The sequence below is a fragment of the Pseudophryne corroboree genome, chromosome 6 (genome assembly GCF_028390025.1).
Source record: "Pseudophryne corroboree isolate aPseCor3 chromosome 6, aPseCor3.hap2, whole genome shotgun sequence".
In the NCBI taxonomy this organism is placed as follows: Eukaryota; Metazoa; Chordata; class Amphibia; order Anura; family Myobatrachidae; genus Pseudophryne; species Pseudophryne corroboree.
Window position 1 is genome coordinate 516666604 of NC_086449.1, and position 20462 is coordinate 516687065.

At 43.1% G+C, this 20462-nt stretch overlaps 1 protein-coding gene across 1 annotated transcript in view; it reads left to right on the top strand.

Annotated features, from left to right (window-relative positions):
* The first annotated feature begins 920 nt into the window (after positions 1–920).
* Positions 921–20462, top strand: part of PTPRR (protein tyrosine phosphatase receptor type R) — a 415965-nt gene continuing 396423 nt past the window's right edge. Inside the window, exon 1 of the mRNA XM_063927466.1 lies at positions 921–1324. Coding sequence (XP_063783536.1) covers positions 1252–1324 — 73 coding nt within the window. The 5' untranslated portion in view covers positions 921–1251. The remainder of the gene's footprint in view (positions 1325–20462) is intronic.

Consider the following 20462-nt stretch of genomic DNA (forward strand, 5'->3'; position numbering starts at 1 on the left):
TCAGAATTCAGGAGCCAGAGCAATTCACAGATGAATATATAAATCTGCATACCAGGCGTGTGGAGCTGGAGCAGGGTTCAGCTGCTGAAAGGCTGATATCTCTGGTTCTGGGCACAGTAGAGACAAGCTGCCAGTGTCCACCAAAAGGGGAGAATCCCAACTTTTGGAGTATATCCTCAGAGAAACTCTAAGTCAGACAGAACTCGAGATATCTGGCTGGGAAGAGCAATTGACAGGCTTGGATGGGGACCTCTGCTTAGAAGTCAGATATCTCAGGTTCCCCAGCGCCGATTTTCAAAAATCTGGTACCCCTGGAAAAAGGGGACCCTCAGCTATCAGGCTACGGCTCTTAGACTCCTGGGGCCCTTGGGCAAGTGCCCATTGAGCCCATATGAAAAGACGTCCCTGGGTAGGGGGCACTCCTAATCTTGCACTGGGCTTCAAAAACTTTTGATACGCCTTTGGCTCTAACACAACACAGGTTACACACTTTTGTGGCCTTCAAATTACAGACAGTATATACTATATATTGGCTTTGGGGTTACATAATGAGAGATTACATTACAAACAGGTCTTAGGCCTGCATCTGCATGGTACAATGATCATGGGTTTGCATTATATGGCAATGTATGATAAACTGATTCGAGGAATGGATTGTGCAATGGTTATAACTTTTGTATATACTAGTTACAGAGAAAAACGTGTTTGAGAATTATAGGACATTTCGGGGGGGCAGTTTACTATGAAACACACATGTAATTATTATATAAGAGTCTTTCCTGCTTTGTGCTGATCGAGTTAAAGTACAGATAGAAAGCACGTTGGCTGCAATGCACAGGATATACATAGCACGATGCAGTTCACAGGAAATACATTAGGCCAGTACCCCCGGGAGCAAATAGCTTTGAAAGACCTCACTTCACTACTCCCCTAAGAGCCCTTGGCAGGGAAGCGCTCGCTGCCCTTTGTTAGATGAGCAGAAGCTTCCTCAGCTCAGTTACACAGGAGCAGCCTCCGTAGCTGAGTGGCCGCCCGGGCACACGTGGTGGTAGTGCAGGCTGAGAGCTGCCGCCGGGAGCCTGGCACACTGCTGGGCACTGCTTGCAGCACATTGCTGGGAGCACACTGCTAGCCACTGCTGTAAGCACACTGCTGGGATCTTCCCGGGGAGCCTGGAGTACGCACAGCATCTGGAAAAGACAGTACACACTGACCTGCCTGTAAGATGCTGCTATAAATCAGGGGATCGCTATGACGGACGGTGTTACCATGCAAAGGCGCTGCTGCTTTCCTGTGCTCTGCCTGCTACTCTTCACGACGGCCGGTAAGGTGCCCAGCCACTTCCCAGCACAGTATTCCAGCGACAAAGTCTGCCTAGGGGAGATACGATTGAAAATAACAATAATAATAGCATATCGATTAATCTGTCAGGAAGATCCACTGCAGCGATATAGCAAGCACAAATACCTGTTGTTCTTAGAAAACATGAATTAATGTTACCTCATACCAGCTATGTACTGTACACTATGTGAGACAATAGCCCGTGCAGCGAGTGTTTGCCGTAGTCACTATCTATGTAGTCCCGCACCATGCTCCTATAACCGAGCAGGCTCACACAGCCAGCACCATGGACAGCTCCATCCATGCATTGCTACCCGCCTTCCGCTGTCCTCCCTATGTACCCACACTGCAACTAGGGTCCCCATACGGTACTAGTGTCCACATATCATTTAGCTATGGCGACAATATATTCTTCCATTCCTTAGTACACTCAGCACGCACTTTATTTAGATCAATAGCACATAATATCCAACGCGTGCAGAGAATTGTTATGCAGCACATTAAGGTATAGGCATATACTATCCTTTACTGCCGCCATAGCATTTCCCTATGCTATCTATGGTACTGTACAAGCGATGGCTTTTCATTTTCATTTCAACACTGCATTAAGTAACACATATCTGATTTTGTTAATGATATTCTGTGCATTAATAAGCCCACTCTTTACGTTCCCCATATAGTGTAGTGCTTGCTGACAACTGAGATAAAATTATTTTCCATTATTATACAGTAGGGATTAAGGAAATTGAGTGCACGTCATAGGAAGATATTACTAATTTACAGTGATACCATTTGCCATGTACTGAAAAGGAGCACCCCTGTGTTACAAATTCAAATAGGAGGTGGCTTTATTATTATTGCATTAGTCTTTAAACCTTGTGGTAGAGTGGGATCATGCAGGAAAGCTAGCACCAATACATCTACAGTACTCTACCTTATGTTCAACATCTACCTGCTTTTATCACTTTCATGTGTGAACGTTATTCATGTAATTCCACTATCGTGACATAATTCAGGAATAGGTACATTTTCCTAATGTAGGGTTGTAGTACATTTATTATCTCTAATTATTATTATTAATATTATCATCATTATTATTATTTAAAGAACCAACGTCTGTAACATACTGTATTGTAAGTAATACATACAAGCTAATATGACTATTACATACTGTAATTATATTCTACACAAAAAGTTATGTAATAGGAAACACTACCCAGAAAAATGTACCATCCAAAATATTAGCTTGTAATTTGCAATGATTTTATGATTTGTACTGTGTATGTGCCTTCCTATACTATACAAGTGTTTATATATGCATTTTACTTTTTAATAGTTGTATACAGCATCTAACAATTGTTTACCTTTTTTCTTTCATGTTAAACAAGGCTATTCAGTATTATTAAATGTAGCCCAACAGCCAGTAAATGTATTTACATTCTGAGGTGGGTTTTTCTGTTAGTATTAGGAGCCAAACAATAAAGACATGTCAGTGAAAAGCACTCTTTCCACGGTGAGCTCAATTAATGCTTTTATGGACTCATAGTGGGCCCCACAGAGAGACAAATTGATTTGTATAATTTGTTTGTTATATTGTTTGGTTATATATTATAACGTTTAGACACAATCAGAATATATTGTAAAATTAAGACGCAATCAGAATCTTGATATTATACAGCTATGTAAAAATAGGTTGTACCTACTATATCTTGGTTGCTGTTCTATAAAAATGTCCATATGTAATGATATCATATCTACTTGGTACTTAAGTACACAGAGAAATTGACTTGGTGTGGGCAAAAATGCACATAATCAATTTACTGCATGTGCTCAAATATACTGTAGATACAGTAAAGGGGGGTTTACTGATTAAGCTTCTCATTGACATCTGATTGTTGATCTGACTGCAGTACTAGTATCAACCACAAATAAGCTCACATTTTTTGCCTGATAGTAGTTATAACCCTGGTTTTTTTTTATTCACAGTGTAAACTGTATGCAATTGTACTGCAGAAAAATGTAATCACAAATAACACATCCAATACTTGGATAAATAATTATTTCTTGTTTATATAAGAGTTTGGATGAGTCAAGTAGGATGCTGTATCTTCATATATTATTATTATTATTATTATTATTAATAATAATAATAATAATAATAATAATATCCTTTATTTCTACAAAGTACAGAAACAAAAACAGAATGAATAAAACAAGAAAAAGGTGACTTACAGTACAGAACATTGGACAAGCACACAGTTTATAAACATTGCTGCACTGGTGGTTATAATACCCAAATAAGCAGCAGGGCGGCTGAACTCAACGGTTAGGTGCCATTGTAGGAAGTTGACAATGGTATTAGTAAGGACAGGGCTGACACCATAAATTCTGAGGCCTAGGACTGAAAAAATAGACAGGCCCCCTTTCTCCCTGGAAAGGGGCAGGGAGATGTGGGTGGACCTGCAGATAATGTGGGTGGAGCTACAGCAGGGGTGGGGTTTTAATTGGTGCGTAAACAAGTTTAATAAAAATAGTCAAAGTTTGGGTTGTGGGGGTTGGGTGTTATTATAACATGTCAATCTGTCATATAATATATGAAATTGTACAAATACAGACATGTAGGAGAGAAAACTGTGGTAAATTTGCATACACAAAGACAACCAGAATCTTTACTAAATATATGAAAGCCACATTGATTCTACACATATTTTATATATGTATACAGTTTATAAAGCCGGATCCACATAAAATACACTGAAATAGCCAGATAAACCAAATCGTTACCCAATCAACAAATCAATCAAAATTAAAGCTGCCATCATCTTTTACAAACCATTTCTCTTCCTGATTCCAGGCAGAGAGCAGGGACAGGCTGGCAGCGGTGTGGCCTATAGTTCACATTATGACACTTTGTAGTTCCCTTGGTACACATTATGCCCTAGTACACTTTGTCCAACTTTTTAGTGCCCTTAGATCACATTATGCCACATAATGCCCCTAGTTCAGTGCCACACTCACCTGGTGAGATAGTTTAAGACATGCAGTGATGTAGGGACAGTATGAGACATGCAGGTATGGAGAGAGCATGAGACATGCAGGCATGGGGGGTCATTCCGAGTTGTTCGCTCGTTGCCGATTTTCGCTATATTGCGATTAGTCGCTTACTGCGCATGCGCAAGGTTCGCAGAGCGCATGCGCTTAGTTATTTTACACAAAAGTTAGGTATTTTACTCACGGCATAACAAGGATTTTTCATCATTCTGGTGATCGGAGTGTGATTGACAGGAAGTGGGTGTTTCTGGGCGGAAACTTGCCGTTTTCTGGGCGTGTGCGAAAAACGCTGGTGTTTCTGGGAAAAACGCGGGAGTGTCTGAAGAAACGGGGGAGTGTCTGGGCGAACGCTGGGTGTGTTTGTGACGTCAAACCAGGAACGAAACTGACTGAACTGATCGCAATGTAGGAGTAAGTCTGGAGCTACTCAGAAACTGCTAAGAAATTTCTATTCGCAATTCTGCTAATCTTTCGTTCGCAATTCTGCTATGCTAAGATACACTCCCAGAGGGCGGCGGCTTAGCGTGTGCAATGCTGCTAAAAGCAGCTAGCGAGCGAACAACTCGGAATGAGGGCCATGGAGAGAGCATGAGACATGCAGGCATGGAGAGACAGCATGACACATGCAGGATGGAGAGACAGTATAACACATGCAGTGATTTAGAGAGCTCTCAAAAGGTTGGTCTGACTCCTCCAGCTGTGACTGTGTGTGTTGCTCTCACCTCTACCTTTATATCTTGGAATCTCTCCTGTCCTCAGGCTCCTGCTGCTTCCTGATCCTTCTTCACCCCTGTACAGGATTGGCGCTGGGCTGCCAGCTGTTTTTAGCAAGCACACAGGCAGGCAACCACAGACCAGCAGGCATTTCAAATGTGGCACCTGCTGCACAGTCGGAGCCCTCAGACCAGCAGCCTATCAGGAGCTGCTGCTGCTCCTGATTAGCTGCCGGCCCATGAGGTCTGATTGGCTCATGACCGGCACTCCATGGTAGCTTGCCAGTGTGCCAGCTGAAACTGGTGACCCGGCACCAATCTACACTGCTGCTACCTTGGGTCCCTATTTGTGTAGGCCAGGACTCCTGTCCCGACAATTTCCCCTGATGGCAGCCCTGAATAAGGGAAGGAAAAGCACATGAGGGCAGAGGATCTTGCTTGTGAGAGCTTGCAATGATTATGGTCAAAAATGCTGTTTATTATTATCATACTGTATATGTATAAACAACACCGAAGGTGGCAATCGTGTTATAAATCTTAAACCACAGCAATGATAGTTTATTATGAACTTCATGTTGGGTCATGTGCTGTGGGATACCTAAGGGGGCACCGGACCATGGTTTATTTGGTTATGGGAGTGCTGCCTCATCGTTTATTGTAATACATATATATATATATATATATATATTTTTTTTTATTTTTTTTATTTTTCTGAGTGCCACAGAAGTTTGTATATATATATATATATATATATATATATATATAGAATGCAATAATCCGGCACTCGGATAATCTCCACAATGAACTTGCCCGGTGCCCTCCGAATTAAGCTGCAATTAGCATACAGCTCCATACAAATATCACTCGCGGCGGCACTTAGGACTGCATATCAGAATGAATCACAGACGCATAAAGTAGCTTATCAATTATTGATAAACTACTTCATGCGTCTGTGATTCATTCTGATATGCAGTCCTGAGTGCCGCCGCGAGTGATATTTATATATATATATAGATATACACAAACTTCTGCGGCACTCAGAAAAAAATGACAGTAAGGCAGGTCTCCTGGTCAATGTTTCAATGATTAACTCATTTTCATCATTGAAACGTTGACCAGGAGACCCTCCTCACTGTCGTTTTTTGCTGAGTGCCGCAGAAGTGTGACTGTATGTAAGTAACACTGCCGCTGCGCAGTGTGATACTGAGGGCACCGGAGCAAGTTTAATATTTTATGCATGCAAGTGTAAAGTGCCAGAATCAAGATTGAGATATATATAATGGGTTGGGGCTGAAATACCGGCAGTTGTGATGGCGGTGGTCAAACTACTGACCCCGGCATTCCGTTTGTTAGAATCAATTCTAACTAACCCCCTCATCCTCACTTTCTGCACCCTAAACCTAACCCTCCCCCCCTCTCACCCAACAGCCTAATCCTATCCCCCCGGTTGTGCCTAACCCTAACCCCTCCTTCTTGCAGCCTAAACCTAACCCTCCCCACCCACAGCGTAAGCCTAACCCTTCTGGAGGGGGGTGCCTAAACCCCTCTCCCTGCAGCCTAAACCTAACACACCACCAACAACACCCTCCCGCAGCTTACCTCTCCGGCACTCTGATCTGTGTCGGGATTCTGGCGTCAGTATTTTGACAGCCGGGATCCCGATCATTGGGATCCTGACCGGATCCCATTTAGTATATCTATAGCTATACAAGGCTTCTGTTGAACCCAGGATTGAGCTGGCCCACAAGGGTACAAGAGAAATTCCCTGGAGAGCATCACTGCTTTAGAACCCTTCTCCTCCATTATGATTCAGGTTCCAGACAGTGCACTCAAATAAAACACTCTAATTGTGGGTCATTTACTTGGTGGAGCAGGGCCACAGACTGGTGACTGATATGGGTCCTTACCACTCCTTTTCCATTGGTGGGACCTTCATGCCACAACCCAACACTGGTTTCACCATACATACAGTATTAGAAAAAACATAAAGCATAATTATATACTGTAGTACATGGGTGATCATATAGTACAGTAGCAGACAAGTTCACAACTTTACAAATATACATCATTGTAATCTGCTGATTGCATAATTTGTAGAGACCATAGAGGGATAGAGGACCCTAGTCACAAGAGCTTACACTTTAGAGACGCTATGGGCGAGCACATAAAAGGAATGCAGAAAGTAGATGAGTATTACAGAGGCTGGATAGAAGGGGAAGTGCTTATGAGTCTGTCTAGTCACATGTCCAATCATTTTTACATTACTTAAGATATTAATAGAGATGAGCGGGTTCGGTTTCTCTGAATCCGAACCCGCCAGAACTTCATGTTTTTTTTCACGAGTCCGAGCGACTCGGATCTTCCCGCCTTGCTCGGTTAACCCGAGCGCGCCCGAACGTCATCATGACGCTGTCGGATTCTCGCGAGGCTCGGATTCTATCGCGAGACTCGGATTCTATATAAGGAGCCGCGCGTCGCCGCCATTTTCACACGTGCATTGAGATTGATAGGGAGAGGACGTGGCTGGCGTCCTCTCCGTTTAGACACTTGATTTACTAATTTTGGGGAGCATTAGGAGTACTCAGTAGTGTACAGTGCAGAGTTTTGCTGATAGTGACCAGTGACCACCACTTTTATTTATAATCCGTTCTCTGCCTGAAAAAAGCGATACACAGCACACAGTGACTCAGTCACATACATACCATATCTGTGTGCACTGCTCAGGCTCAGGCCAGTGTGCTGCATCATCTATATATATTATATATCTGTCTGACTGCTCAGCTCACACAGCTTATAATTGTGGGGGAGACTGGGGAGCACTACTGCAGTGCCAGTTATAGGTTATAGCAGGAGCCAGGAGTACATAATATTATATTAAAATTAAACAGTGCACACTTTTGCTGCAGGAGTGCCACTGCCAGTGTGACTAGTGACCAGTGACCTGACCACCAGTATATAATATTAGTAGTATACTATCTCTTTATCAACCAGTCTATATTAGCAGCAGACACAGTACAGTGCGGTAGTTCACGGCTGTGGCTACCTCTGTGTCGGCACTCGGCAGCCCGTCCATAATTGTATATACCAGTGACCTAACCGTGGTTTTTTTTTCTTTCTTTATACATACATACTAGTTACGAGTATACTATCTCTTTATCAACCAGTCTATATATTAGCAGCAGACACAGTACAGTGCGGTAGTTCACGGCTGTGGCTACCTCTGTGTCGGCACTCGGCAGCCCGTCCATAATTGTATATACCAGTGACCTAACCGTGGTTTTTTTTTTCTTTCTTTATACATACATACTAGTTACGAGTATACTATCTCTTTATCAACCAGTCTATATATTAGCAGCAGACACAGTACAGTGCGGTAGTTCACGGCTGTGGCTACCTCTGTGTCGGCACTCGGCAGCCCGTCCATAATTGTATATACCACCTAACCGTGGTTTTTTTTTCTTTCTTTATACATACATACTAGTTACGAGTATACTATCTCTTTATCAACCAGTCTATATATTAGCAGCAGACACAGTACAGTGCGGTAGTTCACGGCTGTGGCTACCTCTGTGTCGGCACTCCGCAGCCCGTCCATAATTGTATATACCAGTGACCTAACCGTGGTTTTTTTTTCTTTCTTTATACATACATACTAGTTACGAGTATACTATCTCTTTATCAACCAGTCTATATATTAGCAGCAGACACAGTACAGTGCGGTAGTTCACGGCTGTGGCTACCTCTGTGTCGGCACTCGGCAGCCCGTCCATAATTGTATATACCAGTGACCTAACCGTGGTTTTTTTTTCTTTCTTTATACATACATACTAGTTACGAGTATACTATCTCTTTATCAACCAGTCTATATATTAGCAGCAGACACAGTACAGTGCGGTAGTTCACGGCTGTGGCTACCTCTGTGTCGGCACTCGGCAGCCCGTCCATAATTGTATATACCAGTGACCTAACCGTGGTTTTTTTTTCTTTCTTTATACATACATACTAGTTACGAGTATACTATCTCTTTATCAACCAGTCTATATATTAGCAGCAGACACAGTACAGTGCGGTAGTTCACGGCTGTGGCTACCTCTGTGTCGGCACTCGGCAGCCCGTCCATAATTGTATATACCAGTGACCTAACCGTGGTTTTTTTTTCTTTCTTTATACATACATACTAGTTACGAGTATACTATCTCTTTATCAACCAGTCTATATATTAGCAGCAGACACAGTACAGTGCGGTAGTTCACGGCTGTGGCTACCTCTGTGTCGGCACTCGGCAGCCCGTCCATAATTGTATATACCAGTGACCTAACCGTGGTTTTTTTTTCTTTCTTTATACATACATACTAGTTACGAGTATACTATCTCTTTATCAACCAGTCTATATATTAGCAGCAGACACAGTACAGTGCGGTAGTTCACGGCTGTGGCTACCTCTGTGTCGGCACTCGGCAGCCCGTCCATAATTGTATATACCACCTAACCGTGGTTTTTTTTTCTTTCTTTATACATACATACTAGTTACGAGTATACTATCTCTTTATCAACCAGTCTATATATTAGCAGCAGACACAGTACAGTGCGGTAGTTCACGGCTGTGGCTACCTCTGTGTCGGCACTCGGCAGCCCGTCCATAATTGTATATACCACCTAACCGTGGTTTTTTTTTCTTTCTTTATACATACATACTAGTTACGAGTATACTATCTCTTTATCAACCAGTCTATATATTAGCAGCAGACACAGTACAGTGCGGTAGTTCACGGCTGTGGCTACCTCTGTGTCGGCACTCGGCAGCCCGTCCATAATTGTATATACCACCTAACCGTGGTTTTTTTTTCTTTCTTTATACATACATACTAGTTACGAGTATACTATCTCTTTATCAACCAGTCTATATATTAGCAGCAGACACAGTACAGTGCGGTAGTTCACGGCTGTGGCTACCTCTGTGTCGGCACTCGGCAGCCCGTCCATAATTGTATACTAGTATCCAATCCATCCATCTCCATTGTTTACCTGAGGTGCCTTTTAGTTGTGCCTATTAAAATATGGAGAACAAAAATGTTGAGGTTCCAAAATTAGGGAAAGATCAAGATCCACTTCCACCTCGTGCTGAAGCTGCTGCCACTAGTCATGGCCGAGACGATGAAATGCCAGCAACGTCGTCTGCCAAGGCCGATGCCCAATGGCATAGTACAGAGCATGTCAAAACCAAAACACCAAATATCAGTAAAAAAAGGACTCCAAAACCTAAAATAAAATTGTCGGAGGAGAAGCGTAAACTTGCCAATATGCCATTTACCACACGGAGTGGCAAGGAACGGCTGAGGCCCTGGCCTATGTTCATGGCTAGTGGTTCAGCTTCACATGAGGATGGAAGCACTCAGCCTCTCGCTAGAAAACTGAAAAGACTCAAGCTGGCAAAAGGCAAAGCACCGCAAAGAACTGTGCGTTCTTTGAAATCCCAAATCCACAAGGAGAGTCCAATTGTGTCGGTTGCGATGCCTGACCTTCCCAACACTGGACGTGAAGAGCATGCGCCTTCCACCATTTGCACGCCCCCTGCAAGTGCTGGAAGGAGCACCCGCAGTCCAGTTCCTGATAGTCAGATTGAAGATGTCAGTGTTGAAGTACACCAGGATGAGGAGGATATGGGTGTTGCTGGCGCTGGGGAGGAAATTGACCAGGAGGATTCTGATGGTGAGGTGGTTTGTTTAAGTCAGGCACCCGGGGAGACACCTGTTGTCCGTGGGAGGAATATGACCGTTGACATGCCAGGTGAAAATACCAAAAAAATCAGCTCTTCGGTGTGGAGGTATTTCACCAGAAATGCGGACAACAGGTGTCAAGCCGTGTGTTCCCTTTGTCAAGCTGTAATAAGTAGGGGTAAGGACGTTAACCACCTCGGAACATCCTCCCTTATACGTCACCTGCAGCGCATTCATAATAAGTCAGTGACAAGTTCAAAAACTTTGGGTGACAGCGGAAGCAGTCCACTGACCAGTAAATCCCTTCCTCTTGTAACCAAGCTCACGCAAACCACCCCACCAACTCCCTCAGTGTCAATTTCCTCCTTCCCCAGGAATGCCAATAGTCCTGCAGGCCATGTCACTGGCAAGTCTGACGAGTCCTCTCCTGCCTGGGATTCCTCCGATGCATCCTTGCGTGTAACGCCTACTGCTGCTGGCGCTGCTGTTGTTGCCGCTGGGAGTCGATGGTCATCCCAGAGGGGAAGTCGTAAGCCCACTTGTACTACTTCCAGTAAGCAATTGACTGTTCAACAGTCCTTTGCGAGGAAGATGAAATATCACAGCAGTCATCCTACTGCAAAGCGGATAACTGAGTCCTTGACAACTATGTTGGTGTTAGACGTGCGTCCGGTATCCGCCGTTAGTTCACAGGGAACTAGACAATTTATTGAGGCAGTGTGCCCCCGTTACCAAATACCATCTAGGTTCCACTTCTCTAGGCAGGCGATACCGAGAATGTACACGGACGTCAGAAAAAGACTCACCAGTCTCCTAAAAAATGCAGTTGTACCCAATGTCCACTTAACCACGGACATGTGGACAAGTGGAGCAGGGCAGGGTCAGGACTATATGACTGTGACAGCCCACTGGGTAGATGTATGGACTCCCGCCGCAAGAACAGCAGCGGCGGCACCAGTAGCAGCATCTCGCAAACGCCAACTCTTTCCTAGGCAGGCTACGCTTTGTATCACCGCTTTCCAGAATACGCACACAGCTGAAAACCTCTTACGGCAACTGAGGAAGATCATCGCGGAATGGCTTACCCCAATTGGACTCTCCTGTGGATTTGTGGCATCGGACAACGCCAGCAATATTGTGTGTGCATTAAATATGGGCAAATTCCAGCACGTCCCATGTTTTGCACATACCTTGAATTTGGTGGTGCAGAATTTTTTAAAAAACGACAGGGGCGTGCAAGAGATGCTGTCGGTGGCCAGAAAAATTGCGGGACACTTTCGGCGTACAGGCACCACGTACAGAAGACTGGAGCACCACCAAAAACTACTGAACCTGCCCTGCCATCATCTGAAGCAAGAAGTGGTAACGAGGTGGAATTCAACCCTCTATATGCTTCAGAGGTTGGAGGAGCAGCAAAAGGCCATTCAAGCCTATACAATTGAGCACGATATAGGAGATGGAATGCACCTGTCTCAAGTGCAGTGGAGAATGATTTCAACGTTGTGCAAGGTTCTGATGCCCTTTGAACTTGCCACACGTGAAGTCAGTTCAGACACTGCCAGCCTGAGTCAGGTCATTCCCCTCATCAGGCTTTTGCAGAAGAAGCTGGAGGCATTGAAGAAGGAGCTAAAAGGGAGCGATTCCGCTAGGCATGTGGGACTTGTGGATGCAGCCCTTAATTCGCTTAACAAGGATTCACGGGTGGTCAATCTGTTGAAATCAGAGCACTACATTTTGGCCACCGTGCTCGATCCTAGATTTAAAGCCTACCTTGGATCTCTCTTTCCGGCAGACACAGGTCTGCTGGGGTTGAAAGACCTGCTGGTGACAAAATTGTCAAGTCAAGCGGAACGCGACCTGTCAACATCTCCTCCTTCACATTCTCCCGCAACTGGGGGTGCGAGGAAAAGGCTCAGAATTCTGAGCCCACCCGCTGGCGGTGATGCAGGGCAGTCTGGAGCGACTGCTGATGCTGACATCTGGTCCGGACTGAAGGACCTGACAACGATTACGGACATGTCGTCTACTGTCACTGCATATGATTCTCTCAACATTGATAGAATGGTGGAGGATTATATGAGTGACCGCATCCAAGTAGGCACGTCACACAGTCCGTACTTATACTGGCAGGAAAAAGAGGCAATTTGGAGGCCCTTGCACAAACTGGCTTTATTCTACCTAAGTTGCCCTCCCACAAGTGTGTACTCCGAAAGAGTGTTTAGTGCCGCCGCTCACCTTGTCAGCAATCGGCGTACGAGGTTACATCCAGAAAATGTGGAGAAGATGATGTTCATTAAAATGAATTATAATCAATTCCTCCGCGGAGACATTGACCAGCAGCAATTGCCTCCACAAAGTACACAGGGAGCTGAGATGGTGGATTCCAGTGGGGACGAATTGATAATCTGTGAGGAGGGGGATGTACACGGTGATATATCGGAGGGTGAAGATGAGGTGGACATCTTGCCTCTGTAGAGCCAGTTTGTGCAAGGAGAGATTAATTGCTTCTTTTTTGGGGGGGGTCCAAACCAACCCGTCATATCAGTCACAGTCGTGTGGCAGACCCTGTCACTGAAATGATGGGTTGGTTAAAGTGTGCATGTCCTGTTTTGTTTATACAACATAAGGGTGGGTGGGAGGGCCCAAGGATAATTCCATCTTGCACCTCTTTTTTCTTTTCTTTTTCTTTGCATCATGTGCTGATTGGGGAGGGTTTTTTGGAAGGGACATCCTGCGTGACACTGCAGTGCCACTCCTAGATGGGCCCGGTGTTTGTGTCGGCCACTAGGGTCGCTAATCTTACTCACACAGCTACCTCATTGCGCCTCTTTTTTTCTTTGCGTCATGTGCTGTTTGGGGAGGGTTTTTTGGAAGGGACATCCTGCGTGACACTGCAGTGCCACTCCTAGATGGGCCCGGTGTTTGTGTCGGCCACTAGGGTCGCTAATCTTACTCACACAGTCAGCTACCTCATTGCGCCTCTTTTTTTCTTTGCGTCATGTGCTGTTTGGGGAGGGTTTTTTGGAAGGGCCATCCTGCGTGACACTGCAGTGCCACTCCTAGATGGGCCCGGTGTTTGTGTCGGCCACTAGGGTCGCTAATCTTACTCACACAGCTACCTCATTGCGCCTCTTTTTTTCTTTGCGTCATGTGCTGTTTGGGGAGGGTTTTTTGGAAGGGCCATCCTGCGTGACACTGCAGTGCCACTCCTAGATGGGCCCGGTGTTTGTGTCGGCCACTAGGGTCGCTAATCTTACTCACACAGCTACCTCATTGCGCCTCTTTTTTTCTTTGCGTCATGTGCTGTTTGGGGAGGGTTTTTTGGAAGGGACATCCTGCGTGACACTGCAGTGCCACTCCTAGATGGGCCCGGTGTTTGTGTCGGCCACTAGGGTCGCTTATCTTACTCACACAGCGACCTCGGTGCAAATTTTAGGACTAAAAATAATATTGTGAGGTGTGAGGTATTCAGAATAGACTGAAAATGAGTGTAAATTATGGTTTTTGAGGTTAATAATACTTTGGGATCAAAATGACCCCCAAATTCTATGATTTAAGCTGTTTTTTAGTGTTTTTGGAAAAAAACACCCGAATCCAAAACACACCCGAATCCGACAAAAATAATTCGGTGAGGTTTTGCCAAAACGCGTTCGAACCCAAAACACGGCCGCGGAACCGAACCCAAAACCAAAACACAAAACCCGAAAAATTTCAGGCGCTCATCTCTAGATATTAATAATGTCATTACATTTGAATATTACATTTAAATGGCATATTTATGACATAGGTATATAATCAATGCAAATCATGGCTCACTTGAAATGATTATGTATATTATTTAATAACAGTGGTTTTACTATCCCTTGTCTCCAATGTGTCTGGGCATACAGTAGGTCATGAATTTTGCTTTCTTCTGCATGAAATTCTTAAATAGATAAAAATAAGTGAATTTCTTATATGCATAAGATTTTTTTATTTTATTTTTTGCCCCAAAATATGCTTATACCTCCAGAACAAATCTGTTTTGGAGCTTACATAACCATTCACAGTGTTAAGCTTTTCCTGTCCTGTGCTAATACTCCCTGAGGCTTAAACAGTATATTCATCATGTAAATAATCTACGGTCCTGTTTATTATAGTAGGATTATCCAGAATGTTTCTTCTGTCAGAGTAAAAATGATATTGCAATGCAGGACATAGTGATACAGATCTAAATACTTGAAAACATGAATTCATGCATGCCATTGCCCTTTTTTATTGAATGTAGTTCTGCATTTCTAATCAAATACTAGTTTGAAGTATGAAATATACAAGAAATGATTGGACAATGTTGTACATATTGTTTTAGAGCTTATTACTGTACAGTGTAATCAAAATATGTAACATTAAATATATCAGACTATAGACTAACTTGTAGTTGCTATGGTGAGGATTTAAAAGTATGATGTGAATGAAAAGAATTTGAAATTATCTATTGAAAAGCGTATTTCTTTGTTCTATATTTATTTGATGTGTGTTAGTCATTCATCTGATCACTCTGTATTGTTCTAGGGGAAACGTTATCAAAATACATTTTGTGTTAAATCCCCAGAAAACAGACATTTTCAGGGAGTACCCACAAAAAGTCAGTATCTCCATGATTTAAAAAGGAGAGACCGCAGAAATGGAAATACCTGTTATGGTCGCTTCATTTATGGGGCTGCAAAATTGTGAAATTTAGCAAATTCCTTGGCTTACAGCTAACACCATCTTTAGATGGCTTTATCCATTGTAGCCTATTAGGTGTGTTGAATTAGTGTGCCGACACTTCACTATTCGATTTGCGGGCATTTCCGACAGGCTTTTGCCCGTTTTCGACAATGTCGATCTGACTTTTTTAACGTCGAATCGGCATTGTCGAAAATGGGCAAAAACCTATCGGAAATGCCAGCAAATTCGACAAAACAGTTGTATTGGCAGACGAATTCACCGAACCACCTGTTTTTCGACTTGTCAGAATTTCCGACAAGTCGGAAAAAGGGCACTAGAATTGATAGCTTGAATCCAGATTCAACCTAAAAAAGGTGAAAAGTGCAGTTTTTCCGACTTTTTGGAAATTCCGACACTAATTGAATAGACCCATATGTGTAAAGATAATAATAATAATAATTATTATAATTTCTAAGTGCACTTGATCAGTCGGTGATGGCACATCTGAAGAATTGAGGCTGGGTTCCGAATCTGAAAGTAAGGTATATAAAATAAGCCATTAGGAGAAAAACTGAAATGTAAAACACACAGTATAAAGGGAAGGCGTTAATGTGGTAGTATCCTGGACTTTTAGTCTTTGAAAATTTATAGCATTACTACTTTCAAAGATACAATTACAGCTGTGAAATAAGATTAGGTCTGTACTACATCATTCCTAACATGCAAAATGTGGGTCAAATCTTTGATAGAAATAATAAATCGGTATTATATTGTATTGAAGCATTCCTAATGTACTGTACCAATTCTATGCTAATGTATGAATGGGTAACAGACATGGTATACACATGGACAAATGGAGAGTTAAGAATCTGTGATATTAGTGGCATGGCAACACAATTATCTAAATAATGATGGAAAATGAACATACATTCAACAATGCTATTATTTTAGATTAAATGACAGAAAGCACCTTAATACATTTTTTATTCATACGTATGTCTTATTTTAAAAGAAATGAGTGTTTGTCTTGTTTACTTCAAATGCTGCATATATTGTGTAAAGGGAAATAATCTACATACAGCTGTGAATTCAATACAGTATTACATTTCCATGCTTTCCCGTTACAAGTTGGCTCAAATCCCCAGGTATCCAGTTCTATATATAGATTTCACAGAGCTGTGGTATTATGGGGAAGCCTATAATAGCATGGGATGACTCACATGTCACTGCTTTTCTCAAGAACAACCTTAATAGTGTTTCCTATATGTAGTGGTCTGTTATAAATATCTCTGTGTTAAAGAGAGCTCAAAATCGCATGAAAAATGCATAGGATCTGAAGATGTTTAAACATAGGAAAGAAAAAAATGTGCTATTGCTTTTACACTACAGCACTGTAGGAAGGTTCCTATTTTTCATTAAAAGTAAAAAAGTCCACCCTATATCATTCCACAAGGTTCTAGTGTACATTTTTTATGGTATCCAGACAACCAAAACAAGATTGCCCTCCTATAGAGGACTAGGAACAGGAGCCATACAAAAACACATCCCCATCAAGGTAAACAAGTGTGTGTGTGTGTGTGTGTGTGTGTGTGTGGGGGTGTGTGTATGTATGTATGTATGTATGTATGTATGTATATATATATATATATAAATCAATGGTAGGCGACAGTGATAACGAAAAGATCTCTCTATGCACGGGATCCAATCCAATGTAGAGATGCAGTCAGGCGGTACTCGGACAAATGTCACAGAAACAGCGCTTGCTTCAATGTTTCGAGATTTATTGTCTCGTCATCAGGTCTTTTCCTGATAACGAGGTAATAAATCTCGAAACGTTGAAGCAAGCGCTGTTTCTTTGACTTTTGTCCGAGTGCCGTCTGACTGCATCTCTATATCTATCTATCTATCTATCTATCTATCTATCTATCTATCTATCTATCTATCTATCTATCTATCTATCTATCTGTCTATCTATCTATCTACACACACATACATACACCCCTCACACACACTTATTTACATATCTATCTATCTATCTATCTATCTATCTATCTATCTATCTATCTATCTATCTATCTATCTATCTATCTATCTATCTATCTATCTGAGGGGGGTATGCAATTAGCTCCGATCATTTTGGAGCTAATGAATTCACCCCACTGAGTATTCAATTAGCCCCATATTCATCCGTTTTGAAGGCATTTTCGCCAGTGCCTTTTCACCTTTTTTTAAGTGAAAAGGCGTTGGCAAAAAATGCCTCAAAAGCGTCGAAAAAGGCCCACGTTATTGCTGGAAAACATGTAGCTTCGCCTATCCACGTGTTTTCCGCCCATACCGCATTTTCCGCCTAGGTGAAAAAACGGCTCTGCTATTGCATAGGCCGAATCCCCATTCGCCCTAAAAATAGCAAAAAGCTAAATTTTTTCACCTAATTGCATACCCCCCTGAATCTTTTTATTACTTTTCATTGCACTGGGTTATGTATACATGTCCTTATAAAATACACCACCTAAGATGATATGTGGGTCCAAAAATGTTTCTCCCAACACCAGCAGAAACAATACCACAAAAGTGGAGCCCTTGAAACTCAATATCGCGATCATTTAAAATGACAACATTTTTGCCATTTGTCAGGGACATTATTTGTGAGCATTATTGCTGCCAGCCAAAATTCTGGTACTTAAGCATCCAGTTAGCCTCTTCCCAGTCAAAAACATATTGCATACTAGCCAATAAACATATCCGTAAACCTACATGCAAATGTGCAAAATTGGAGAATACTGTAACTAAATATTCCTTGCACATCATAACTTTTCAGAGCAGGTTAATCAATTTTTATGTCATTAAGAGGGAGATGTATCAAGCCTTGGAGAGAAATAAAGTACCAGTCAATCAGCTTCTGTCATTTTCAAGCACAGTATATAAAACAACAGAAGCTGATTGGTTGGTACTTTATCTTTATCTCCAATGCTTGATACATCTCCCCCAATGTCATTAAGATATCTTATATATCTCCTTCCCCATTATTGAATAGATAATACAGCTTGTTTGACCCTCATTGAAGACATAATCCATGATAGTAATATGACAATGTAACAGGGATAGGTTCAATTAGACTTACCCAGCATGTCCGTGCGAGTAAGTGCAGTTTTATACCACACTTACAGTAGCTCTGGACTCAGAGATTTTTTTGATGGTTGTTTGTACTGTAGGTGCTCGGTCTTGCGGTACGGAAGACATGGATTGCTCTTGGTGGGTGTACTGGAAGATGGAAGCAGCCTGGGAATATGGATTGTGAATACGGGTACAGTAGCACTGGCGTGTAGATCTAGGAGAGAAGTGCTAGTAGCTGTAGAGTTATATATGGAATATGGAATGTGTAAGGATACCTTGATGAGAGTGGGAATAATGGCTATGGTGATAGAATAATGCTTGTAATAAGATAGTAAATATTGGAATAAAATAATGGAATAGATTTAATGTGAATATAAATAGATTGATCACATGTACTGTAGTTAGGGTTTGCAACTCCATGTACTTTCACACAGGATTTGCACGGGACCGATACTGACTTACATCATTTTTCAAGGTTAAAAATCAAGCAAAAAACAGTGAAAATCAAAACAGTGACTGTGTACAAGAAAGATACACAGGTAAGTTTGCATCTTTTATTATTTGGTACACATGTACTTTATCAGCCTTTTCTCTAACATCCTAGAGGATGCTGGGGACTCCGTAAGGACCATGGGGAATAGATTGGCTCCGCAGGAGATAGGGCACTTTAAGAAAGCTTTGGATTCTGGGTGTGCACTGGCTCCTCCCTCTATGTCCCTCCTCCAGACCTCAGTTTTACACTGTGCCCAGAGGATGAAGGGCACACTGCAGGGAGCTCTCTTGAGTTCTTTGCTACGGAAAGCATTTTTGTTTGGATTTTTACTTTTTCACATGGAGCACTGCTGGCAACAGGCTCCTTGCATCGAGGGACTGAGGAGAGAGGGGCAGACCTACTTAACTGATAGGATCTGCTTCCTCGGCTACTGGACAGCATTAGCTTCAGAGGGGGTGAACACAGGTTCGTCCTGGGCGTCCACCCCCGGAGCCACGCCGCCGTTCTCCTCACAGAGCCAGAAGAACAGAAGCAAGAAGACGTCTCAGGCGGCAGAAGCCTTCAGCTTCACAAAGGTAACGCACAGCACTGCAGCTGTGCGTCATTGCTCCACATCACCTCACACACTCCGGTCACTGTATGGGTGCAGGGCGCAGGGGGGGGTGCCCTGGGCAGCAATAATAACACCTCTTAGATGGCAAACAGGTATATACATGTACAGCTGGGCACTGTACATGTATATAATTGAGCCCCCGCCATTTTACACGATTTTGAGCGGGACAGAAGCCCGCCGCCGAGGGGGCGGGGCTTCTCCCTCAGTACTCACCAGCGCCATTTCTCTCTCCACAGAACGCTGAGAGGAAGCTCGCCGGACTCTCCCCTGCTTACACACGGTGAAGGGAGTTTAAAAAGAGAGGGGGGGGGGGCACATAATTGGCGGATACAGTATAATACAGCGCTGCTGGGGAAAAGCATTCTGTGTTGGTCTCCAGGTTGTTGCGCTGGGGTGTGTGCTGGCACTCTCTCTCTCTGTCTCTCCAAAGGGCCTTTCAGGGGATACTGTCTTCAGAAAAAGTTTCCCTGGGTGTGTGCAGTGTGTCGGTACGTGTGTGTCCACATGTTTGATGAGGAAGGCTCGCTTAATGTGGAGGGGGAGTGCTTGAATGTCAGGTCGCCGTCGGCAACGCCGACACCGGACTGGGTGGATATGCTGAATGTCTTGAATGCAAATGTAAATCTCCTGCATAAAAGATTAGACAAGGCTGAAGCTAGGGATCAGTCAGGTAGCCAGTCCGTGCCTGTCCCTGTGGTGCAAGGACCTTCAGGGTCTCAAAAGCGCCCCAT